General features: G+C 54.2%; 1 protein-coding gene across 2 annotated transcripts in view; it reads left to right on the forward strand.

Annotated features, from left to right (window-relative positions):
* Positions 1-24,902, forward strand: part of PTK7 (protein tyrosine kinase 7 (inactive)) — a 35,144-nt gene extending 10,242 nt beyond the window's left edge. The window contains exons 2-20 of one of the 2 annotated variants that reach the window (XM_058835307.1): positions 12,378-12,671; positions 13,219-13,321; positions 13,817-14,007; positions 14,628-14,775; positions 15,713-15,843; positions 16,093-16,359; positions 16,581-16,714; positions 17,098-17,233; positions 17,325-17,444; positions 17,586-17,735; positions 17,981-18,131; positions 18,490-18,617; positions 18,904-19,116; positions 22,141-22,296; positions 22,505-22,737; positions 23,291-23,371; positions 23,452-23,603; positions 23,678-23,856; positions 24,062-24,902. In XM_058835307.1, coding sequence (XP_058691290.1) covers positions 12,378-12,671; positions 13,219-13,321; positions 13,817-14,007; positions 14,628-14,775; positions 15,713-15,843; positions 16,093-16,359; positions 16,581-16,714; positions 17,098-17,233; positions 17,325-17,444; positions 17,586-17,735; positions 17,981-18,131; positions 18,490-18,617; positions 18,904-19,116; positions 22,141-22,296; positions 22,505-22,737; positions 23,291-23,371; positions 23,452-23,603; positions 23,678-23,856; positions 24,062-24,222 — 3,128 coding nt within the window. In that variant the 3' untranslated portion in view covers positions 24,223-24,902. The remainder of the gene's footprint in view (positions 1-12,377; positions 12,672-13,218; positions 13,322-13,816; positions 14,008-14,627; positions 14,776-15,712; positions 15,844-16,092; positions 16,360-16,580; positions 16,715-17,097; positions 17,234-17,324; positions 17,445-17,585; positions 17,736-17,980; positions 18,132-18,489; positions 18,618-18,903; positions 19,117-22,140; positions 22,297-22,504; positions 22,738-23,290; positions 23,372-23,451; positions 23,604-23,677; positions 23,857-24,061) is intronic. The other variant, XM_058835308.1, reaches the window with a different exon arrangement.
* The last annotated feature ends 191 nt before the right edge of the window (positions 24,903-25,093 follow it).

Consider the following 25,093-nt stretch of genomic DNA (forward strand, 5'->3'; position numbering starts at 1 on the left):
CCCTGCTCTGTAGCTCTCAGGGTGTTTGTGAGTTTGCTGGTGAGCCATGTTTTGGGGTCTGCTGGGTAAGGTTGTAACCCTCTCACTTGGCCCCCTGATCAAACAAGATTTGCAAGATGTCCAGGCCAAGTGTATCCAAAGGGAAGCACAGGTTTGGGTGGTAGTGGGGATGTTTCCTCCCTTCCCGTGGGTTTGGTGGCAGCATGCAGAGGAACAGCTCGCTCACGCACTTTCAGTGGCAAATAGGCTTTATTCTCCAGCAGTGCTGGGGGAGGGCAAGGAGGGCTTGCTGGCTGGAGTGCTCCATGCCCAGTGCAGCCTTGGTGACCTGGCTGCATGGAGAGGAGCTGGCTCTGAGCAGCATCTCTGTCTCCGATGGTGCGTTGCTGAAGCAGCTGGCTTTGCTTGCAGGCCTCTGAGCAGCCATGCTGCTCCTCTTTGCGCTGCTTCCCTTGCCCTGGCCTCTTCCCACCCCCACCCCCATACCCTTTTGTCTTTACAGCCTGAGCCTCCATTCTCTGGAGCGGCTGGCTGGGCCTCCTGTTTGCTGAAGGGAAGTGCCAGACAGTTTTATGGAGCTTCTTCTGTTTTTTCCCGTCATCTGGAACGGTGTTTCAGCTGGAATAGAAAAAACATGGAGCTCTGGCCAGGAGCACACACAGTGCTGTTATGGGGGAATCCCTCTTGGCTGGGCTTGGGATGGCAGGAACAACGTCAGCCTTTGGCCCTCAGCCTGAGTGCAAGGATGTTTAGATGGATTGGCAAGAGCTGGAGGTGCTGGCCCCAGCTGCCATGGGATGAGCTCTGAGCCACACAGACCCTGTGGGTGCAGTGATGTGGCCCCACTGCCACTGGGCCTTGCCTCCAGCCCCGGGGTAAGGAGTGATGAGCCAGCTCTGTCACAGCTCTTCCCAGCTGGCAGGACCTGCCTGCCTGTTCAACACTGCCTGGGCTCCCCTCTACCAATGCAGGTTTTGCTTAGTAAAGACATTTTCATTCTCACTCCATGCCACTCATTCTCCATACCACTGCACAGGAAGCACGTGGCTCATCCTGGTTCCACTTGGCATCTTTGTACCATGTTCCCTTTAGTGGGAGAAAAGTGCAATGCCTCTGCTCTGCTGGCCAGAGAGCTTAGCCTTCAGATCACTGTGTCTCCTGCCAGCAGCAAACATCAGGTGTTTATGAGGAAAGCAGGGAATTGCTCAAGGGCTCAGAACAAGCCTGGGAGAGTTGGTTGGCAGGACCGGTGGGTGCAGCAAGTCTGTCAGTGGTGCTGAGTTGCCCTTGAAACATTTGTGTTTCTCACTGGGGCTTGGCAGTGTCTGCTCAGGAGCCTTTGGCTGATGCCCCATTAAAGATGGTTTAATTGAGCCAGCAGGATTCCTGTCTCCTGTGCTGGACTTGAGGTCTCCTGTTGCTCTTGTTCTTCTGTCTCTGTTGATCTGCTATGAAGATGTTGGCCTGGGAGTCCCATGGCCACCACTGCCTGTGATGCCCAGCAAGTGGGTATGGATGCGCTTACTCAGCCAAAGCTTCCTTTTCCACAGGCCAGGGCCAAGTGGTGCTGCCAGCACACAGCTGTGCCCTGAGTGTTTGGGCAGGAGAAGCAGTGATCTGGCTGCTGACTCTGCCCTGTTCCTCTCCCAGCTCCGTGACTGCAGTGCTGCATTCGTGGCTTGGGCTGGTTCTCTGGGCTGGTTGCTCAGAGAGGGTATCTGGACTTCCCTTAGGGGCCTGGGGCCACACAGTGACCCAAAAGAATGGCATTCTTTGCATGGTGCAGTGTCCTCTGGAGATGCCCGTGGCCCCTCTTGCAGCAGGTGCCAGGTGCCCAGGCGCAGCAGAGTGTGGCTCAGAGCGGTGTCAGTGCTCTGACAATGCCCAGGGCAGACAGGCAGCTCCTGCAGCTCCAAGGCCAGTTGTTCTGGTTCAGCAGCCCCAGCAGTTTCAGGGAGCCAAGGAGCTTGGCTGCCATGGGGAGTTCCCTCTCTTGCTCCAGCTTTTTTCTGTTTGACCAAGGTGCTGAGATGTTGGGAGAAACTTTGTGGCAAAGGTCAGTTCAGCCCAGACACATTGTCCATAAAGACCACTAGCACATCCCACAGCCCTGGGGACAAACTGTGCAACATGGTGTCTGCCCCACCAGATCAGGCCAGCCTGCCTTGGGGTGTTGGTTGACAGCAGCCCTGCTTGGCTTGGGAATGAGTAGGAACCTCCCGAAATACTCCCGTCTCTCAGTGGCTGCAGAGTAGCATCCTGTTTGCTGTTCTTGTTCATTTCCAGAGCAGCAGCTAGTTCTTTCCTCACTCCCCACCCACCTGTCCCTGCCTTCAGAGGGTATCAGCACATTCTGCTGCTTTGTTTTGGCTTTGGGCACACAGGAAGGCAGGGTCTCTGCTCACTGCTGGTGTAAAGGTGAAGGCAGGGGGCTCCTATGGCAGAGTTAGGAACCTGAGCTTGGGATGCTCTTGGAAGAAGCAAGCCTGTGGGATGTGTGGCTGGGGAGAGGATGGGTATTCAGAGGGTTTGGACTGGGAAAGTAGGAAGGGCAGCATGAGGAACAAAGGCAGGGAAGCCCCAAACTAGTTTGAATTTGGCAAATTAGTGAGGTCAGTGCCAGGATAGCCTGGCTATGCTGGCAGCTGTCAGGAGTCTGCAGCTGGATTCTTGGGCTCAGTGTCCTTGTGCTGAGCCTTTTTGTCAGTTCTACTGGCCTTTTCTCCTGCAGCAGATGTGTGAGCAGTACCTGCGTGCCTTGGGATGAGGCTGCCCTGCTGTGTGTGGCAATGAGCTCTTCCCGGGGCACAGCTCTACCCCAGCACATCACTGGCAGCGCTGCCTTAGCATCTGCTCCAGCAATTGATTCACAGTGCTCAAACACCAGTGGCTTTGTGCTGTTTTCTTGTGATATGCTCAGAAACTGGGCTTGGCCGTTCCCATGTATGTGATCCTGGGCTTGGAAGGGAAGGGATACCCCATAGTTTGCAGCCTCTCTGAACAGTTTTTGGGAGGCTAATGGGAGTTGCTTTTTCCCTTCCCCCCCCTCATTCTAAAGCCTTGTTTAAAGGGCAGAATTGGCTTCTCAGTATTTGCTTGGTTGTGCTCCTCACAGAAAGCAGTAGAGGGAGGTGCTGTGAGCCACTTGGAGCAAGCTCAGTGGTGGTGTGCAGGCATCGTCTCTTGCAAATCTGGAGTGAACTCCACAAAGGCAGAGGTTCAGTGGTCATCTGAGCAGACCCACATTCTCCCAGCAGGGCTGGTGGATGCAGGTGCATGGTACAGTCATAGGGGCAAATAGATGATGTTTTCCCAAGTTCCCAATCATCTAGATCCACCCCAGTATGACCTGGGGCTCCTAGGTACTGGTCCAGTTTCTCCTGCCTCATGAAGCCAAAGCCACTCCAGCAGAGTGCATTTCTTGGAAATGCTGCTTTGTGCCCACGATTGCTTTCCTGGTGCAGAGTGAGTTTTTGATTTTACTTTAACTGGAACGGGAAAAGATGTCGTTTTAAAAACCTTATATGATGAGTGCCCAAAGACTTTCCAGATGTTGGGCTGCTAGCTGTGTTCAGAGCTCCTTGCCTGAATCAAACCATTTCCATCTGGCCTGGTGGTTTATTGCAGCTCTACCCATCCGAGAGGCTTTCTCGACTGGAACCTCTTGTATGGAGGAACACGCTGGCTGGAAATAATTTGGAGATGCAAATATCTCTGGGTGTTTGGCTTGGCCGCCGTTCTGGCGGTATCTGCTAAGCAGTGGAAGAGGCTGTGTGTGGAGCAGGCAAGCTCCCAGCAGCTGCTTTATGTGGCTGTAGGGGCCAGCCTGGGAGGCAGGGGGGGTTGCTCATGTTACTGAGCATTCATGATTTTCCTTGCTTGCTTCTATGGCTTCAGCTGGTGCAAGCGAGCCTTCTGTGGCTCTGTTTGTGTCCAGGAGGGGAGGAAAAGCTGACCCGTGTGTTGTTCCCTGTTCTGGCATGCCAAAAATCTGCTTTTATATGAGCGTGTTCATAATGAACTGTGCCAGGAAACACATGGCTTGCTCGAGACATGAATGGGAGGTCTGTATGGGGCCCTGAGCTCGCTGAGAGCCTCACAGGGACAAAGAGCAGATGCCGGCGTGCACTGCTTGCTCTGTGGCAGCCTGTGTCCCGAGGATGGGAGCAGAAGAAGGAATCAAGGTACAAAGTGCTTGGCTGATCCAGTGGTGTCAGAGAGGACAGGACACGAGGCCAGGTGAGTGGTTTTACTGCCTGCTGCTCTTTGTGGCTCTCCTGGTCTGCAGAGGGCTGGCTTGTTGCTCTGGAGATGTGGCTGTTTGCAGTGAAGGCTGGGTTGGAAGGAGCCCAGGTGCTGCAGGCAAACAAAGTGCTGCTAATAGCTTAGGATAACAATTGTGGATGGGGATGAAGGAGAACAGGAGAGAGATGTCTGTCCCATTGGGTCCTAGGTATGATGTGGGCAGAGAGGCTGTGCAAGCTGTAGCAGGAAGAAAAGGCTGTCAGGGGAGAGTTGCAGTCCTGAGCATTAGCAGCACTTCAGTGTCTTGAGTGTTGCTCCCTTGTAGGAAGTGCTGCCAAGCCTGCATGGGCTGAGCTGCTGCTGAGCAGTGCACACCCAGAACAGGAGGAGTTAAACCTGCCTGCAGGCACTGGAGCCTTGTTCTGACAGAGGGCTCAACAAGTCCTCTGGACTAGCAAGCTCAGGATGCTCTAGCTCAGTGATTTCATTGCCCAGCCTTTGGAAGCAAGCAGGGCTTGAACGCAGAGTTTGCTGCTCTTTGATCCAAGAGTGACTAAAAGCAAAGCCCAAGTGCTGGAGCCATTCCCAAGGACTTGGCAACTGAAATAATTGCTGCCTGCAGTCAATGATGTTTAAATTTCTCCTAAAGACAAGACCTGTTTGATAACGCTTTCTGGGAGAGTGATACTGAAACCTGTGAGAGGCCAGGACCACAACCCCTAACACCATCCCTGCTGTGCTTTTTGTGGGCTTGGGATGGAGCACAGGTCATGGTCTTTCATGAAAATATGCCTATAGGTTGCCTTTGACACCAGATTTCTTCTGTGGCCCAGTGTATTTCTCAGAGAACAGATGATAAATCAGTCTTGTGTTTGCAACATGGGACCTGAGTGTGAGCTGCTCAGTCTCTTCTGCTCTTTTCCTTTGGGGGACTTTCTTTCTTGTGGCCCTTAGCTCTGCCCCTGGGCTTGCAGGGAGCCAAGTTACCCTCCAAGCTGTGGTTCTGGTTTGTTGGTTTTGCTTGAGGTTAGCAGCAGCTAAACAGGCTGTTGAGGGATGCAGAGGCAGCTCTGCTGTGTCTGCCTTGCCTTGTTAGAGGTTTATGGAGCTGGGAGCGAGTGCAGCACTGCGATGTGAGTGAGTGCATTAGCTCATCCAAATCCTCCTTTTCCTTAGTGGTTTCTCCTCAAGGAGTAATAGCCTGTATTGCTGCTGGACAAATTGCAGGGGCTTTGTTTCTTCAGTGGTCTGAGCAGTGGCAGGGGCAGAAGGTGACAGTGCGGATATGTTGGGGTGGTCATGTATTTGGAATGGATTCCAAGGAGGATAAAAGCTGTCACTGCCACCTTGTTTTGCTGAGTTTTGTTAATTAGCTGACACATCCAGAGTTGGTAGCTAAGTTAAAAAGTGGTGAAAGAGTCTCTTAATCCTGGTCTTTCAGTCTGAGTCTGAAGTGCTGCAGCCTGGGGTTAGATTTGGGCTACTCCTGCTGTTCACCTCAAGTTAGTGGTGGAGACTTGGGCATCTCTGGTCAGGTCAGCTTGCTTTCTCCCAGCTGTATCCCTGGACTCCATTCTGCAGGAGGGTGCATTGTGTGGTTGCTGCAAGGTGCCCAGGGCCTTCCCTTAGTGAACTGCTGTGCTTGGGACCTGCAAAGGGTCCTGCAGGTTTGGGGAGCCAGGGAGAGCAGGTTTCCCACCTGTGTGCTTCAGCAGTGCCTTCCCAGGGAACACAGCATCTTTGCTAAGTATTAGTGAAGATGTTTGGGGAACAAATGTTTAGCAGTGTGTTACGAAGCTCTCTGTCTCCTTCAGTGCTGAGCTGGTGGTATAAATACGTTCAGCTCCCACATCAGGTCTGTGACTTCCACAGTTGTTGTGCAGCCCCAGGAAGAGCTGGCTCTGTGGTGGAGCTGGGGCAGCTGTGAGCTCCATGTTCTAGCATGGGAGCATGTGAGATCTACTCTGCTTTGAGAGGCCAAACAGATGCTGGCCAGTCATGTCCTCTGCCAAAACAGCTGGCTAGGCCAGTTTTTGCAGCTGGCTGCTTCCATCGCATCCTGGTACTTCGGGGTTTTAGTTCTGTTTCCTCTAAGCCAAGTTGTCCCCCTCCATAGCTGGGGTAGGTCTGAAGCCTCCTGCTGGCAGGGAAGAAGAGGAAGAGGATGGTTCCCTCTTGAGGAGAAAGGATGGATGCAGTTTGGGTACTCTGGGCTTTGCTGTCCTGGGCACTGGGGATGAATTGCAGATCCTCTAAACTGCTGTTCCAGGTGCAGAGCATTAAAGGAATTGGCTTGCACATCTGGCTGAGCTGACCCAGGGTGAATTCTGCTGAAGTGCTCCTGGAAGCAAGTCTGCAGAATAATGCTCCTGGGACCTGGCTGGAGAGTGGGGCTGGGCTACAAGCTGCAGAAGCACCACAGAGCTGGGCTTGCTTTCCAAACCAGGAAACCTTGTGCTTGCAAAAAGCCCTCTCCTGAATCCCATTCCCATGCTTTTAGTACCTTGTTTGGTTGCAATCAGCTTTGGGATTACTCATATCCTGTGGTGTCTCAGAGATTGGTAAACTCTTGGTTACGGAGTGGAATGGATCCTTTCCTTTTCTCTTTCTGTCCTTTGTCCAGAGCTCTTTTAGTTTGGAGGAGCTGGGTCCGAGGAGCCTGGATGTGGGCACTTTGGGGTCGATGGAAGCATGGATCTCCCACAGGGCTGGGGATGTGGAGCACTGCATTGTGCTTCCAGCTGCCTTGTCTGTCGCTTCCCCAGCCAGGCCATAGGTGAGAAAGGTGACTGTGGACTCAGCAGGAATCTGAGGCTGTGCAGCAGCTGAAGGCTTTGTGGTTGAGGCTGCATTCCCAAGCGATGTCGTTAGGCAAGAAGACCATGATTTTCAGATTGTTTCAAGATGTAGGCAGCCTGGCCTGTCAAGCAGGGCAGGAGATGTGCTGCTTGGTCTCCCCAGCTTGCACAGTTGCTCTGCAGTACCCAGATGATGTTGGGCTACTGGAGTGTCCCCAGGTGAGCCTATGGAAGTGGCATTGAGGCATTAAAGCAGTGAATGGGAAACCCAGCTTGGCTGGAGGCCTGGCTTGTAGTGTTGCCCCATGTCCTTGCAGTTGGAAGATGACCATGAAGGTTTGGGCTTGGTGCCATGGCAGGGGCTCAGCAGGCAGCATCCCTGGTGCTCTCAGGCCTCTTGTGTGGTGCAGAAGGTGGGGTGCCTTCAGTGCCAGGTGTGTCCAGGCTGTGCCAGGACTGCAAATCCTCTTGTTGTCTGCAACCATAAATATAGCCTTAGAGAAGGCTGGTCTCCCAAGGGTGAGACCTGCCACCCTACACAATTTCTGGCTTTCACCAAAAGCTCAGCACCCCATGGAGGTCTGCAGTCTGTGAGGTTGGAGCCTGTTGCCCCGCTATGTCCGTGGCACTGAGTGGGGGGACAGTGTCCAACCTCAGAGGGTGAGCATTGTGACATAGGGCTGAGCAATCACCAACTCCTTCCCCCAGAGCCCTACAATGTCTCTCTGTTTAGGATATACCAAACCTGGTGCTACCCAGGTGGGAAAAGGATGCGAGATCCCCAAAACTTCAGCCCCGATATCCCTTTGCTAGCCCCCAGCTCTGCCATGGCTCCCCCAAATCATTATTAGTATTTTGGTGCATTTTCTTACAGCTCTAGCTGATGGAGGAGCAACACTGATATATCTCACTTTTCTGGCTCTGGAGAATGGTTCCAAAGACATTCCCAGTCTGATGCCACATCACTGCACTAATGCTGTGGCTGCCTTTGAGGGGATTGTCTACCATGGGGTTGGGTCTCCTTTTCCAGAGGTGTGGAAAGTCCTTTGCCTCCTGATGATCCCATAGGATTGAAAACTTACTCTGCAGAGCTTCAGACAGCAGTGATTGACTTCGTAGGGTTGCTCAGATGTCTGTCCTGGATATGGCTTTGTTGATTTTATTTGTCACCCTGAAATGCTCTGCTTGTGTTCGGGCTGGAGTCCAGCAATGGCTGAGTCTTGGGGACATCCCAAGACAAAAAAGTGAATTGAGATACACATTAGAAGCTAGAACTGGTAATGCAGATGTATTAGTGTCACTGTTTTTCCTGGGTAGCTGCTATTTGCCTCCTTAAAAAAATGAAATTATTTTTGAGCAGAGGGTACCACTGTCTGAAGGATGCTGTGTTCCTGCACTCAGATCTTTGCCAGAAGGATGATCTCAGAGCCAGGATGGGATCTGAGCCTTCTCTGTCCTTGTGCGTCCTACTAGTCCATGTCCCCTCCCTGCAGATGATTTGCTTTGTGGTGTGTGGGAATGATACCCTGAGGACGTGTAGGTACCACTTCAACCTCCCTAAAGAATTCACTTAACCTTTATCTATTACCTCGACAGGAGGGTTCTGCATTTCAATTAAGTATCCTTTGGGTAGCACACCACTGGGTGTTTCCAAGTGTGCTGCATTTCAAAGACCTTTATCTAATCTGGCTGAAGCTTTCCTGAAAAGCTTTCTGTAGCCACACTTGAGACAATTTTAGGGCAGAAATACATGTGGAGGGTTTCTTTTTCTCCCAGCCAGGGGTGGCTCGTGTCACATGAATATGCAGAGGCCAGAACACACATTTGGAACTGCTCCATGCTGGCGTTGGCTTTGCAGGACCGTGGCTGGCCCAGCTGCATTGCTGGGGGAGAGCTCTGCACTGGCTCGGCCCTGCTAAGGCTGATGTGGCATTGCTGGATAGTTTTTGAGGTGACTCTCCCTAAGGGAATCGTTTTGCTTTGTTCAGCAGCTCCCAGCCATGTGTCCCAGCCCAGATGAGCTCATGAAACCACAGCAGAAGCTGTTGGGAAGGTGTCCAGTCTGAGCTGGGATTGCCTTTGCTCTCTCCTCTGGGGTAGCTTCCAGTGGCTGAGCCACGCATGGCCATGGCTCACAGAGGAGATCTGGGAGGTCCTTCAGCTGCTGAGTGGAACAGAGTCATTTTCTTCTTTATTCAGCACAGGTGGAGATTGTTGGCTACCCACACGGTAGCCCTCTCCTTACACAGCTTCCTTGAGCCTCTGTCCCAAAGCCCAGGAGGTGGAGGAGGAATGCATGGACCCTGCTGACTGCAGCCTTTCCCTGGGCAAGGGCTGTACAGCTGCTGCAGGCAAGTGCAGCAGTTCCCATCTCCGAACGCTGGGCCCTGGTGCTCTGGATTGAAGTACTGTGAAAAGCTGTGTCCAGCTCTGTGCTTCTGATGTCTGCCACCCCAAAACTGTCTGGACCACACCCAGCTGCTCCTGGTCTTTCCTTTCAGCCCAAACATGATACATGGTTGGGACAATGGTTTCCAGCGTGTTCACCGGTGGCACCCTGGATGTTATTGTCAAAACAAAACACAACTTTGTGCTCTCGCTGCACTTTAACATTTACTTATCCCAGTTTGCCTTGACACCTGTGCCCATGAGGTGTTCATCACAGGGATCTTGCTTGAGCTGAAATGGTTGTGTCCATTTCCCCAGCATGGAAAGCAACAACATAAATAGATCCTTCTGTTTCACCATGGAGCTGGATCTCAGTGTTTCCTGACATCTGGTGAAATCCCTGCTTCCCATGTGGGACTTGTGCCAAGCCACCATCATGTCCTTTGTCCACAGAGCCTTATTCTCCTGCCTGGACATAGGGCATGCTGAAGCAGCGGGATGCATGTGATGAGGCAGCTAAAGCTCTCAGATGATCAGTGCTGACTAAAGTGCAGTTGTGCTGTCAGTGATGGTGTAAAAGCAGCTCTGTTGCTCTTTGGTGTTACATTGGTAATGCCAATGATTTAGTGCTAGAAGTGCATGTAATTTAAAACATAATCTCTTAATGGTCTGCACCTTCAGAGAGAGGTGTCTCATCACAAACTCCACCACCAGCATGACCAGTAGGCTGCCACTCCAAGAACACGACAAATCCACCCACTGCACGAGCTTTGTGTACGCTGCCACTTGGCCTGTGCTTTGTACCATACAGGTATGGTTTGGTGGACATAGACCTGGTGTTCTGAGGCATGTCTGGGGAAAGTAACAGACCTGGCTCCTGTAGGTTCAAACCTGAGTGGATTTGACTGTTCTGTTCCCCTTTCCTCCTGCCTGTCTGACCCAGCAGCCTGTTCCGGCAGGAGCTCAGCTCCTGATGTTCTGCTGTGTTGAAGCACATGTTGATGTTCTGATGCATTGAGCACATGCTGTGTTTGGGTGAGGTTGGTGGTTGCTGCCTTGCTGAGTGCTCTCGATGAGACAGATCGGATGTGATGCACGTTGTATCACCTTGAGGCATGCCTTCATCTCAGGTTCATGAGACAGCTGTCACAGACAGTGGATAGTTCCTGGACATGCTGATCCTTGGAGCACAGCATGTTGATGGGACTTGGCTCAGTATGAGACCCAGGAAAACAGGACCATCAGCAGGTTGCAGAGATACACATGGAGTTGGCTGTTCTGCTGCAGAAGCCAGCACAGCCAAATTCAGAGCTCACAGCTCTGGGATCAGAGGAAATTCAGTTGGGAATTCAGTGACAGAAGGGTCACTGGAAAACCCAGCCCCTGCTCCTGGCTGATGTGTTTGGGACAGTATAAAACCCTGTATGAGTGCCTGTGTCTGTGCCTTGCTGCTGCTGCTGTGAGTGGGGGAGCTCAGACCAGCCCTGCAGGAAATGTGCGGCTGACACCGGGGTGCCCATGAGCAGCACTGCCTTGGCCCCTGCGCTGTGTAGCAGGTTCCAAAGGCTTTCCAGCATGGGAAGGGCTCCTGTGGCTTTCTGGAATTTGGTGGTCTTCAAAGGTGTCTTTTGGAAAAGGATTCCTTATCCCTAGCTCTGTCTGTCTGAGATGTGATGTCAAATTGTATCCCTTCACCAGGCTTTTATACAGACGCCAGGTAGGAGATGTGGCTGAGTGTCTAAAGAGGAGCTGCCTTTCAGCTGGACTTGGATAGCTTGTCCAGGCAACCACTTTCTGAAGCTGTTTCTCTTGCAGTGGTGGGAGCACACTTTCTTGACCATGTTCTTGATCATCTTCATTCTAAGATGCTCGAAATCTGCCTGGCTTGGCCCCTTTCCCTGCAGAGCATGGTGCTGGTAACAGAGTCCAAGAGCCATCGTCACGTGCTGAATTGCCTTTTGTTTGCTTCCCTTGCTTTTCCAGCTGGTAACCGGAGCAGAGCGCCTGCACAGCTGCCTGGGGGCAGGCAGCAGCCAGATTTGGGAATGTGCAAGCGTGGTCCTCCAGCAGCTGTGCCAGGCACTGCCTGGGGAGGCACTGGCTGCTCTGTCCCCAGGACCCCGAGCTCTTGGGTGGGTGTTTAGTGTGTCAAGGAGGGCTCTCTGGGGTTTCCATCTCTGTGGAGAGATGCCTCCAGCCCCTCAGGCCACTACCAGACTCTGAGGACAACTACTGCAATTTGTTGTTTCCTCTTCTACTTGCGAGCAGGCTGAGTCACCAGCACATTTTTTGGTGTCCCTGTTGTATCCTCTTGTGATGTGTTCCAGCAGCTGCTGTGTTTATTCATATAGATAATCCTTGTTCCACACCAGTGTTTCTCTGGCTAGTTGCTGGGGATGTGGAGGTGAGTCAGAGACATAATCCCGAGGAGAGGGACTTTGAGGAAAACCTAGAAACAGTCTACTTATTTCTGATCAGGGACAGTCTTAATGCAAGGCTGGAACTTAGGATGCATCCCAAAAAACAAGACAAGAAGCACTCGAAGAACCATTGGAACTGCCCAGGAAGCTTGCTCTCCAGGGTTTTGGTGACTGCCTTCCTGGCTCATACACGGCAAGACGCTTCTCTGTTCAGGCTGGAAGTGTGACACTCAGTAGTGGGTCATGGGAGCTTCCTCTTAATGCCCCTGTCCCCTGGGAGCAGAGGGCTCTCCTTGGCTCAGGCACCTCTGTTCCAGTGGTTGCTGCAGAAAGGCTGAAAGGAGCTGTGCTGGCATCCAAGCACAGGTCTGTTAAAACTGAATTAATTTTGACAGATGTGCTTTGAGCTACGTTTCTCCTAACATGGCTCTGACTGTGGGGAGACCCTTGAGAACGACACATGCTTACCTGATCTATTCTTCTCATTCCCTTGCTCTAAACACACCCTCCCTTTTCTGTCTTGCAGCCGTGGGGACCCAGGCAAGCATCCTTTTCACGAAGGAGCCGTACTCGCAGGATGCCCTGCACGGGCGCAGCGCCATCCTCCGCTGCGAGGTGAAGGAGCCGGCGGACGTGGAGTTCGAGTGGCTGCAGAACGGGCTTCCCGTTCAGGACACGGAGCAGCGCTTCAAGGAAGGCAGCAACCTCCAGTTTGCTGCCGTGGATCGGCACCGAGATGCCGGGGTCTTCCAGTGCCTGGCCAGGAACGTGCTCACCGGGGAGGAGGCACGCACAGCCAACGCATCCTTCAACATCAAGTGTGAGTGTGGGGTGAACACCACGCCGCGGCCTGGTGCTGCCCACTGTGCACGGGGAAAAGCACTCTGCTGGGAGGGCCTGAGGCTGGAAACAGTTCTTCCAGGCTGTCTGCTAGTTCTTGTGTGGGTTAGACAGGGATTGGACACCTTGGGCTGCTCAAGTAGGATTTCTATCCAGCTGTCATGTCCATCCTGCCCTGTAGACCTCTTCTGTCTTCTGGTGTCCCTGAGGCTGTCAGAGATGCTTTCTCCTGCTGCCTTTCCTGTTTGTGCATATGAAACAGGGACATTACTGCAGTGAGTGTGTTGTGGGCACTGCAGGTCCTTTCAGAACTCATGTTAACCCTCAGGGAACAGCTGCACAGGGCAAAGTGGGATCTCTGCAAGTGTGGGTGTCTCTTTACTCTATGCTGGCTCGAGGGCATACGTATCTCCAAGCATGCTTGTGGCCTTGCTGCCTCCTCTGGTTATCGGTGACTCACCAATAACCACCACCTGGGTTCTGTAGGTTTGGGGAGCCAGCTGTGTTGGTATTCTTTGATCCCACAGGGATTGAGACAGGCAGTGTGGTTCTGAAGCAGCCGGCCAGCGTAGCTGAGATCCAGCCCTCCTCCACAGTGGTGCTGCGGTGTCAAATCGATGGCCACCCACGGTAAGGGTTGCCTCCTGAGGAGTGGACCCTGCCAGGGGCCCCTGCACCTTGGCTGTGTGGTCTCTCTCTATCCCCCTCCCTCTCCCCCGCCACCTCTTTCTTTCTTTCTCCTCCTCCCCCACCTCCCCTCCTCTCTCCCGCAAGAATTCAGTAGAGTCAGGGAAGGCGAAAGGCAGGATTGAGCCTGTGGCTGAGCACCGTGGGAGAAGGCAAACGGCTTCCCCAGAGCCGCGTAGCAAGGAGCACAGTAAGGATGGGCTGTCACAGTCCAGTTTGCTGAGCTGCTTGGTGTGCTGCAGTCACTCTCCGTCGCTTCCCAGTCGTGTCCCGTCCACTTGGCTGCATGTCTCATGGCTTCGTGTCTGTGTCGGGCCAGCAGTGGGACAGAGAGCCAGGGAACGGGGCCATCTCTGGGCTGTCTCCTCCGCACACCTGCTCTCGGGGCAGCCCCCACCGTGCCGTGCCCCTGCTCACCTGCTCACCCCTGCCTTGCAGCCCCACGTGGCAGTGGTTTCGGGACGGCAGCCCCCTCCCGGACAGCCGCAGCACCTACTCTGTCAGCAACAAGGAGCGGACGCTGACCCTGCAGAGCGCCAGCCCCGATGACAACGGGCTCTACTACTGCTGCGCCCGCAGTGCCGTCGGCTTCGTCTGCAGCCACAACAACTTCACACTCAATGTCATCGGTGAGTTGTGTCCCGGCTCTTACACTGCCCTGCTCTGCTGCAGGGGAGCCCTCAGGCTTGTGGGACTGTCCTGGGCAGAGACAGACCCGACAAATCCAGGCTGGAGCCCAGCCCTGTCTGTGGGTGTTAGTTTGCTCCTGTGTCTTTCTGGAGCAGATTTATGCTGTCTTCTCTTGTAATGCAGCACCCTGGAGGCTGTAGGTGCTCCTGGTTTTGCCAATATCTTGCCATGTGGGTAGATGCCCTGTTGGCCTTTGAAGGCAAGACCCAAGGAGGGTGGGAATTGTTGACATTAGAGGGATATTTGGAACTGGACAAGGGAATTTTGCCATCCAGTGCCAGCTTTGAGCTGTTTGCTAGGAACCAGGGTGCTTGGGGCCTTGCTGGAAGCAGAAGGGGTTTTCCCCAGAGCAGCTCCTACATGTAGTCCTGGGCTCTGAGTCCGTAACTCCAGTTATGGAGCTGTGCTATGCTGGCACATTTCCTTCCTCTGCCACATTTCCTCCTTCGGGCTTGCAGCGTGCGCCCAGCTATTCTTTGAGCTTTCCCCAGAGCACTGGTGTGGGAACACCACAGGCCCCTCTGTCCCTCTCACCCTCCCGTGGTCTCTGCCATTGCAGATGAGAGCTTTCCTCAGGCAGTGATCGTCCCACAGGACCTCATCGTGACCAAGAATGAAGAGGCCATGTTTGACTGCCAGTTTGCAGCTGTGCCCCCTCCCACTCAGGAATGGCTCTTTGAAGACAACCCCATCACCAACAGATCCAAGTAATAGCGACCCCAGTGATGTGGGCAGGGCTGGGAGGAGAGGGGCGCTGTGTTCCAGAAGACAGGGGTCAAACTCTTGTCTGTACCTGAGGGCAAGCACGCAACATCAGAGTGGTCATGAGGATTGATTTCTAGCTTGACTGGCTTGGGTTTAGCAGGGTCCTCATGCCTGGCATTTACCTGAACAGGACTCGGGGAGCAGTTTGTCCACAGCTTGTCCCACACAAGTCTGTGGGGCTGTCAGTTCTAGATGCCCATGCATGATGGCCCCGCAGTTAGGGATGTCTCTGAGCCCCAGATGTGGTGATCCTATGGAGCCAGGGAAGCTCAGCTCCAGACACCCACTTGGGGCAGTTCACAATCAGGGATGTGTCCCAGTACCAGGTGCCAACATGTGGTGGTCCCAGACTTGGGAACGTCTCCCAGCCCCCAGCATCTGCACAGCAGTCACAGGGCCCATGGCTCTCTTGCACTTCCACATTCCTCCCCAGAGCCAGGAGTGTTTCTGAGCCCCAGACAGCCTGAGCATGGGGCAGTCTGCAGAGCAGGGGCAGGGATCCAGAGCTGGGATGTTTCTCTCCCAGACTCTGGAAGGCAAGCAGTGCCATCTGGGTGCCGGATGCCCTCAGCCTGGCAGCCCCCGGGCGCCACCTTGTGTCCCCTGCCCCTTCTGGCTCTGTGTGCTCTCAGAACTGGCCTGTGCTTGGTGTTGTGCTTTTTTGGTGGGAGCCAGCTCTTCACCAAGAAAAAGACTTCTGTGAGCTCGTTTCCTCCATGAAGAATGTGTCCCAGCCATCTCCTTGTTTATGTGTGGTGGGAAGCTTTGGCTTGGCACCGTCTTGGTTTCACGGGCTCATGCAGGACATCTCAGCGCTGTAGCTCTGGCCCATGTCCTGCAGAGATGCCCACTGAGCCCTTCCTCTCCCCGCGTGCCCAGGACCACCGTGTTTGCCAACGGCTCCCTGCTGATCACCCAGGTGAGGGCTCGCAGCACCGGTGTCTATAAGTGCGTTGGCCACGGGCAGAGGGGGAAAACTCTTGTGCTGAAGGCAACTCTGCGGCTGGCAGGTGAGGTCCTGGGGCTGGTGGCAGGGTGGGCAGTGGGTCCCAGAGTTGCAGTGCCACTCTGGAGCTGTGTGACAGTACGGCAGTGGGTCAATACATGCAGTGGCTCATCCTTGCTGTCTGGATAAGGGGAGCAAAAACAGTTTGTGTGCTCTCTCCTTTAAATGGTGCCTCTTGTGTGAATGATGATGCTGGTGGGTTGGCTGCATGTTCTTGCCCTCTTTGAGCCTTGTGGTCTCTTGTTCCTCTCAGAAATCGAAGACATGCCACCCTTCTCCCCGAAGGTGTTGACAGCGAACCAGGGGCATCGTGTGTCCTGCACTGCCCCACAAGGCATACCCGCACCCCAGGTCTGGTGGGAGAGAAACCAGGAACGAGTTCCCACTGCTGGCAGGGTTTACCAAGAGGCAGAGCAGCTCATTTTCACCAGTATCACCGAGATGGATGCAGGGATTTACACGTGCCATGCTGCCAACAAGGCTGGAGAGAAGAAGCAGGAGCTGAGCATCACTGTGGCTAGTAGGAAACTTTCTGAAAAGGGTGGGAGCAGAAGAGGGGCTGGATTGGGGGTTAGTGTGAGCTGGGCAGCATGGCTCATCACCTCACTGATACAGAGAGGCACCTCTCATGCCTGAGCTGCGGAGCCCCATGGCTGGTTGCACCCTGCCTGTGTGTTCTGCACTGCTTCTGGCCGGAGGGGTAGTGAGTGGCTCTTTGTAACCCCTTGCCTTTGTGCCCAGCGGTACCCAAATGGGTGGAGATGCCCAAGGACAGCCAGCTGGAGGAGAGCAAGCCAGGATACCTGCACTGCCTCAGCAAGGCCTCCCTGAAACCCACCGTCACCTGGTACCGCAACGGCGTCTCCATTTCTGAGGTGAGGCGACAAGGCAAGCCCCTGCCCCTCATGGGCATTTCTGCTGGGCACCTGCTCTGCTGCTGCTGTTTCTCACCTTGTTCCTAGGCCCAGCTTCCCTGTCACCCCCATTTTGGCCATATTCCTGCCACTAGCTCTATCCTGCTGATGTGTGGGTGCACATTTGGCTGTCTCTTGCCACTTGGCTGGCAGTCAGCCTTGTGCTTTTGGGGCAAGGGCAAGAGAAAGGTCCCCTAGCTTGTCTCAGTTCTCCGTGCGGGTCTCAGCAGGGATGTGTTTATCTGAAGAACGGTGTGGCGTGTCAGCAGTGCCACAAGCGAGGGCTAATCCTAGGGCTGGTGACAGCGTCATTTCTGCCCCGCTCCTTCCCTCGCTCTGGGCAGGACTCGCGGTTTGAGATCTCGGAGAACGGGACGCTGCGCATCAACAACGTGGAGGTGTACGATGGCACCATGTACAAGTGTGTGAGCAGCACCCCGGCAGGCAGCATCGAGGGATACGCGCGGGTGCACGTGCTGGGTACGCCGCTCCCCGTGCGCGGGTGATTCCTCCGGCTCCAGGGTCTCTTGTGGCGGGGAGGGAGCCTAAACATCACCTCTGTCTGTTGCAGAGAAGCTGAAGTTCACCCCGCCACCTCAGCCCCTGCAGTGCATGGAGTTTGATAAGGAGGTTACGGTGTCCTGCTCGGCCACGGGCCGGGAAAAACCCACCATCCAGTGGACTAAGACAGGTCAGGGGGATTTGTCATATGCCTGCTTCTGACCTGAGCCCACGGGAGCTTTTTGTTGTCCCACCTCCAGTGTGGGTGAAGCAGCAGTGTGGCCCAGTGCTTCCTACATGGCTGCTGCATCCGTCCTTTCGTGTCCTGCAGATGGGAGCAGCCTGCCATCCCATGTCAGCCACAATGCTGGCATCCTGTCCTTCCACAAGGTGAGCAGGAGCGACTCGGGAAACTACACGTGCATCGCCTCCAACAGGCCGCAGGGCGAGATCCGTGCCACCGTGCAGCTCGTGGTAGCAGGTGAGGGTTCTGTGGCAGGCAGGGCCATCTCCTGCTGTGCTGGCCTTGCGCTGGCTTTGCTGCATGGCAGAGAGAGCAGTGTCTGGCCTGACCCCGAGCTGTCCCACGGCACTTGGTGTCTGGTTTGTCAGTGCTTTGCGTGCAGCCGGAGAGGCACGTGCCACCGTGCTGGCCGTGCTCCCTTGTGGGAGCTTAGCACCATTCCCAGGAGCTGACAGCGTTGGTGTCGGCCTCTCTGCCTTCAGTTTACGTCACCTTCAAGCTGGAGCCAGAGCCCACAACGGTGTACCAGGGCCACACAGCCATGTTCCAGTGCCAGGCAGAAGGGGACCCTGTACCGCACATCCAGTGGAAAGGGAAGGACAAGATTTTGGACCCCGGCAGGCTCCTGCCCAGGTACACATCCCAAACTGACATGTAGCACAGCAGGACATTCCCAAGTATCCCTCATCCCTGCTCAGTATGAGGGTGCCAGTGGTGCAATCCTGGGTTCCCAGCTTGGTGGGCACGTAATTTACTCCACGTGCCAGGACCTGGACTCTCCTACCCCCAGGGTTTCCCTTTCTGCCACAGCCTGCCAAGCTGTGATTGAGCTGCAATCATCTCTTCCTAAGTGTTGCACAGCCTGAGATGGAAGATGATGGCAGCGGGGGGATGTGAGGCTGAGGCATCCTGGGGAGGGGGAGCTACACGTGCCCCAAGCCTGTCTCTGCCCTCTGGTGTTTGCCAAGAGCTCTGTGCGTGTGCTTGGCAGGATTCAAATCATGCCCAATGGCTCCTTGGTGATTTACGATGTCACCTCCGAGGACTCTGGAAAGTACACCTGCATCGCTGGAAACAGCTGCAACATCAAGCACCGGGAAGCCTTCCTCTATGTTGTAGGTAAGGAAGGTGCCCAGTGTTGGGACATGACCTCCTAGAATCCCTGGCAGTTCTAGGCCCTGCTTCTGGCCCTAGTTGTGCCTGCCAGGCAGTCACAGCAGCATCCCCACTGGAATGCAGCAGAGTGTGCTGTGGGATGTGCCCAGTGCGCTGTGGCTGGGTGAGGAGGTGGCCACAGCAGTGGGTGCGGGGCTGGGGGACTTTTCACATCCCTCCAGCACATTCCTGAGCAGGATTTGGGAAATCCCTGTACACCCCCATGTGTTGGATGCTCTCTGCCCCACAGACAAGCCAGCGGCAGAAGAGGATGAGGGACCTGGCAGCCACACACCCTACAAGATGATCCAGACCATTGGGCTCTCAGTGGGGGCGGCTGTTGCCTACATTATTATTGTGCTGGGGCTGATGTTCTACTGTAAGAAGAGGAGAAAAGCCAAGAGGCTGAAGAAGCATCCAGAGGGCGAGGAGCCTGAAATGGAGTGTCTGAACGGTGAGGCCGGTACGCCTGAGGGTGGGGGCTTCACTGCTGGCCCCCTGTCCCTGTGCTTGAGGGGCAGGGAGATCCCAGGGAACAGGACTCCTCCTAACCCATGGACTCTTGCTCTGGTTTTTGGCTGGTGAGAGCCAGCTTGGTGCTGCTCTACTCAAAGCAGAGACCTGCTGCCAGGTGAGAAGGAGGCAAGTTAGTGTGAAATCTGAATCCCGGCCTCACATTTTGGCCATCGCTGTCTGCTGAGTTAGGTATCACTCCTGCATCCCAGCACCTGTGCATGGGATCACATGTACCAGGGGAGGGAAGGATCCCTGTTGCTGTGTAATAAAATAGTCCTCTTCTGGCCTCTTCAAATCAGGAGTTCAGCAGCTCCTGGTGCTGAAGTGAAGATGTTTCACTGAGCTCCTTCTGTTATCTCCAGTGAGGACTTGTAAGTGGTGGGGTGCAGTTGAGTTTGCTGTCCCTAATTCCCTGGATCTCCCCATTTATACTCCCCATAAATGCAGATGTTCCCCCTCCCAATTCTCAAGCACACAGCCATGTCCTGATCATGTGGAAGTTGCTGTGAGGGCCTAGCAAAATACAACTGCTGGGTTTGCATCCTCGTTTTCTCCTTGCATTGGCACTTTGAACAGAGCCAAACCTCCAGAAGAGAAGTCTGGCTGTGGGGAACCCCCTAGGAGTAGGGGTACAGAAGCATCTCAGCAGCTTTGTGCTCTGCATCTGTCACCACTGTAAGATCTTTCCATGGAAAAGTCACAGGCAGCTCACCTGTGCCAGCAGGCTCTGGCCAGCATCCCCTTCCTGGGAAAGAATTTCTTTCAGTCATTTCTGAGGTGATCTCAGATTTCTATCTTGGTCTGTCTTTATTATATTTCTCTTCTGCTAGAGTTTGCCTCTTCTTGTGTCCTTTATTTGGAACCAGGTTAGCTGTCAGGTGCATCCTCATTCTTTAAAGCAGACCCAGCTTCCCAGATGTCTGCACTCCTGTTTGGTACTTCCATAGCCTCTCAAGAGAAGTGGTTTGTGTTTGCTGTCAGCTCTAGTGAAGTCATTCCATTTATCACAGTCTTGAAAGATCTGTCTCTTTGCCTCTTTTTGTTGTGGTCCTTCATTAGCTGGGTGACACAGAGTATTTCAGCACCTGCCTCAGTACCTAAAGTACTCCCTGGCTGACCACCAGCTGGCTTTTCCTGAGTGCCCTCAGGATCCAGACAGATTTAACCACTCCATGGACTCGCAGTGGATCTTTGCTATGGATTTCCTATGGATCTGTGCACTTCTAACCATCCAGTTACTCTCCAAGGTCATGTCCTTGCTGTGCCACATCCTCTGTAAGGAGAGCTTGCTCTCAGTATCCCTGTCTGACTGTGCTGCTTTTTTGTTGTTGTTGTTGAATACAGACAGAGCATTTGGGGAGGCTCACGGCTGTGGGGACTGATTTCTGTGCTAGTGTCTCTAGGGCAGCATGGCTGTGTCTGTTTTTCCAGGAGATGCTCAGGTGTTGCAGGCAGGTGGGCAAAGCAGGCAGCTTCCTTTCGCTTGGTTCCCCTCTGGGCTGCTGGATACATAAATGAAGCCTCCTGTCCCTTTGTTACCAAGTGCCCTGTCCAGGCTCTATGAAACATGGGAATGTCTGTTCTCCAAAGTGTCTCTTGTTGCTGCCTGCTGGTGCTGTCTCTCAGTGGCAGCACACTCACTCTGCAGCCTTCAGGATTTTTTTGGCACAGTTGCAGTGGTCGTCTTGTGTTATCCTCTTGGCTTCAAGCTTGTGGTCTTGAGACACGATTAGTCATGAGTGCAGACAGCACAGGGTCAAACAGTCCTGCTGATAATGAGTGTAAAAACAGGGAGAGTGTAAGAAGCATCCAGCTTTGATTTGTAGTATAAATGGTGGTTTTTTGCTTTTATCTTTGCAAATCTTACTCCACCATGTGAGAGCAGACAGCTGTCAGTAGCCATGGCTCTTAAGTCAACATATGTCAGTGTTCACAGCTCCAGTCCTACCTGTGACAAAGCCATGGTCCCTGTCATGGTGGCCAGGCCTGCTCAGCATGTGCACACACTGTGATACAACAGCCTGTGATGATGCCTGAGATGAAACTACAGCCAGTGGGAGTCTTGTTGGAGTTACCTTGTGTTGGGTTGTCTGAATTTTGTGATTTCCTACTGTGTAGCTGTTTGCCTAGTGCTTATTCCAGGAGCAGCTGAAATGGAGTAGCACAGAGTGATGTTGCAGGTGTGTGAGTGACCCTAGCTCTGAGTTGTTTCCTGCTTTAAATTCCAACTCCTGCCTTCATTTTGTGGAAAGTACCACTTCCTAGTCACCAGGTCTGATCCAAGCAGTAAATACATTGAAAATCGAGGTTTGCCATCTATGCAGTCATTTCCCTACAAGCTGCCTGTAAAATGCAGGATTTTGTACTTTCTCAAGGCAATCATGTTTTCTCCTGTTCTCTGGCTTGTGTTTGTGCAAGGGAAGTGAAGTTCCTGTGCAGAAAGCTTGCTGGGGTTGATTGTGAAGAAACTGCTTCCTAGCAGTGCTTTAACCTGGTTAAAATCCAGGCTGGTCTGGTCTTACAGGTTCAGCATTTCCAAGGACATTCCCAAGGCTTGCCTGGGAAGTGAGTAAGGAGCAGGGACATCAGACTGCAGCAGCTGATGCCAGATAGACTTGAGAGTGAGCAGTGTCCATCTGCTCCATCTCTGCCTCACCCATCCCATCTCCTGCTGCTGGACTTTTGTCAGCGGTAGCTTGGATGTAGGCACTGCTTGGGGATGACTGAGTGGCGTGGGATGGACAAGGCCAGATGGGGCTGGCTGGCTCTGGGACCAAAGCCATTGCTCAGCATCTGATTTCAAGGGTGGCTGCCGGGCTGCCAGAGGTGGGGCAAAAACTGAGGCCAGGCCACTCTGCTGCCTGGGGCTGGAGTGCTTGGAGCGTCAGAGCCCCAGGAGGGGCTGAACCCCAGAATAACTTTAACTGTGTGGCCTGGCAGGATGCTGAAGCTATTTGTGCTTCCCTCGCAGGCGGTGCTTTGCTGCAGAACGGGCAGATGACAGCAGAGATTCAGGAGGAGGTGGCCTTGACCAACCTGGGCAGCAGCTCTGGGGCCAGCAAGCGCCACAGCGCTACCGACAAGATGCACTTTCCGCGTTCCAACCTGCAGACAATCACAACCCTGGGTATGCTGGGCCACCCTGGCCTTGTCCCCACTCCAGCAGGAAACCTGTGGCTGAAACCCCAGCATGTCCCAGCCCAAAAACATATGGATGTTTTGCTTACAGCCCAGGATGTGCTGGGTACAGAGGGCCCTGCAGCCCCTGGGCTGTCAAGCACACCTGCTGTCCTAGTGCAGGACGTGCTGTCCCATGTGCTTCTCTACACTTCCAGGCAGGGGGGAGTTTGGTGAAGTGTTCCTGGCCAAGGCCAAAGGTGCAGAAGATGGTGAGGGTGAAGCGCTGGTGCTGGTGAAGAGCCTGCAGACGAGGGATGAGCAGCTGCAGCTGGACTTCCGGCGGGAGGCAGAGATGTTTGGGAAGCTGAACCACGCCAACGTGGTGCGGCTGCTGGGGCTGTGCCGCGAGGCAGAGCCACACTACATGGTCCTGGAGTACGTGGACCTGGTAAGGGCCCTGCCAGCAGTGAAGCAGGGACATGACAGCAGTGGGTGTGGGGCCTGCAAGTGTGACAACAGGCTGGCAGCACAGGGCAGTCAGGGTGTAAGGAGAGCTGAGCTTACTGCTGTTCCCAGCCTCTGGAGGAGTCTTAGGGGGAATGGGAGTCTCCTGGAAGACCTGGAAGTGACTTTGTCCTCTACATCCTCCTGATTTCTGGTTCATGTCCTGGACTCGCTTATATAAGCTAAGTTGTGGGACTCCATGCTGCAGAATGGCTGTGAATGCTAAGGGCTGTGAGCAGTCTGGAGTTTGAAGGAGAGAAATAAATTTGGGGCATGAAAAACCTGGAGATTTCAGGCCTGTTTGCCCTATTCTTAGCCAATTGAGGCCCAGAAACAAGATATCGGCTTGCCCTACAAGGCAGGGACCAGGAGGACAGGCAGGAACTGTGGATGAGGAGATGAGGATCTGTGTGCCTGCCACATCCAGGCACTGCAGGGACCAGTGGGACTTGTCAGGATGTAGAGATGCTGACTCTGAATTGCTGTCTGTCTCCCAGGGGGACCTGAAGCAGTTTCTGAGAATCTCCAAGAGCAAAGATGAGTCCTTGAAGCCACAGCCGCTCACTACCAAACATAAGGTGACACTGCAGCTTTGGAAGTGCTGTAGGGCTGGGGACCTTGAGGAGGGCAGCCAGTGCTGACAGCTCTCTGGGGTCAGGTGTCTCTCTGCACACAGGTGGCCCTGGGCATGGAGCACCTCTCCAATGGCAGGTTCGTGCACCGGGATTTGGCAGCCAGGAATTGCCTGGTCAGTGCCCAGCGGCAGGTCAAGGTCTCATCCCTGAGTCTCAGCAAGGACGTGTACAACAGGTCAGGGAGCCTGACAGGGGAATGGGAGGGGATGAAATGGCACCAGTCTCACTGCCTGTCTGTCCTGCCCGCAGCGAGTACTACCATTTCCGCCAGGCCTGGATCCCGCTGCGCTGGATGCCACCTGAGGCTGTGCTGGAAGATGAGTTCTCCACTAAGTCGGATGTGTGGTCCTTCGGGGTGCTCATGTGGGAGGTCTTCACACATGGGGAGATGCCCTACACTCCACTGGCAGATGATGAGGTCCTAGCAGGTATGTGGAGTACCTTGTGCTGTCCCTGGAATTGTAGCCTACTTGCTTTTCGTGTGGTGAAGGGGGCCAGACAGGCTATGTGACAGTGCTGGTCTGGCTGGGGAGGCTGTCCCAGCCTGCATGGAGAACTGCTGCTCTCCTTGCATCCCCCAGAGAGGATCACACCCCTTCCCAATGGCCCTTTGAACTTTTTCTTTCGTGCCAGGTCTGCAGTCAGGAAAGACGAAGCTCCCGCACCCCGAGGGCTGCCCTTCCCGCCTGGCCAAGCTGATGCAGCGCTGCTGGGCCCCCAGCCCTAAGGACCGGCCCTCCTTCAGTGAGCTTGCCACCACCCTTGGGGACAGCCCAGCTGACAGCAAAGCCTGAGCCCCCCAGCCCTTGCTGGTGAAGGATGTGGCGGGGTGGACAGGGGTCTGTACGTGCCCGGAGAGCCCCTGGCACTCCCACAGCCCCTTGCTGAGCCCGATCCCGATGCGCCAGCAAGCAGCTCAGAATCAGCAGCTGCTGGACTCAAAGCACAAGCCAGTGTACCCCAGCCCCACCCCCCTCCCCAGTGGGTCCCAAAAGACAGCCCTTGCTGCCTCCTGCCCCCTGCCTGCTCAGCCCGGTGCCCTTAGGCTGCTGGTGTGGATGGAGCGCAGCTCCCCTCCCACGGCGAGAGCTTGGGCATCCCTGCTCGCCACATCCATCTCTGCCGGCCTGGCCCGGCCCTCTCTCCGTCCGTCTGTGCTAGGCATGCCTGCCTTCCCCTTCCCTGTGGGGACAGGCCAGCCAACAGGAGCACAAAGTGCCTGGCATATGAAGGAGCTCACTACCTTTCCCAGTTACCCTGTGCCTTTTTTTTGTACTTATGACTCTGGGCAGAGCCCCCTGTCTCCCTCTTCCAGAGCGCTGACTCCTCCCTACCATAGTATTTCTGTTACTGGAATGCAGCCTAGAGTGGGTTAGTTTGTTTGCTTGAGTGGAGGGTACTGCAGCCAAGAAGGGTTGGGTTTTGTTGGGTTTTTATGTGCTGCTCTCAATAAAGAAGGCGCTTTTTTTTTTGTTTTTGTTTTTTTTTTGTCTTTGTAAAATGCTGTTGTCAGACAGTGGTTTTCCTCCACATGGATCCTAGGAAGGGTTTGGGGCAGGTTTCTCAGGCATCTCTCTGCTGTGTTTAACTCCTTTGCCCCCTTCTCAGGTGAATCTGAGATGCTGTTCCCAGCCCTGTGTGCCCTGAGGGAGCACTTTGCCTTAG

Source organism: Poecile atricapillus, chromosome 3 (genome assembly GCF_030490865.1).
Source record: "Poecile atricapillus isolate bPoeAtr1 chromosome 3, bPoeAtr1.hap1, whole genome shotgun sequence".
Classification (NCBI taxonomy): Eukaryota; Metazoa; Chordata; class Aves; order Passeriformes; family Paridae; genus Poecile; species Poecile atricapillus.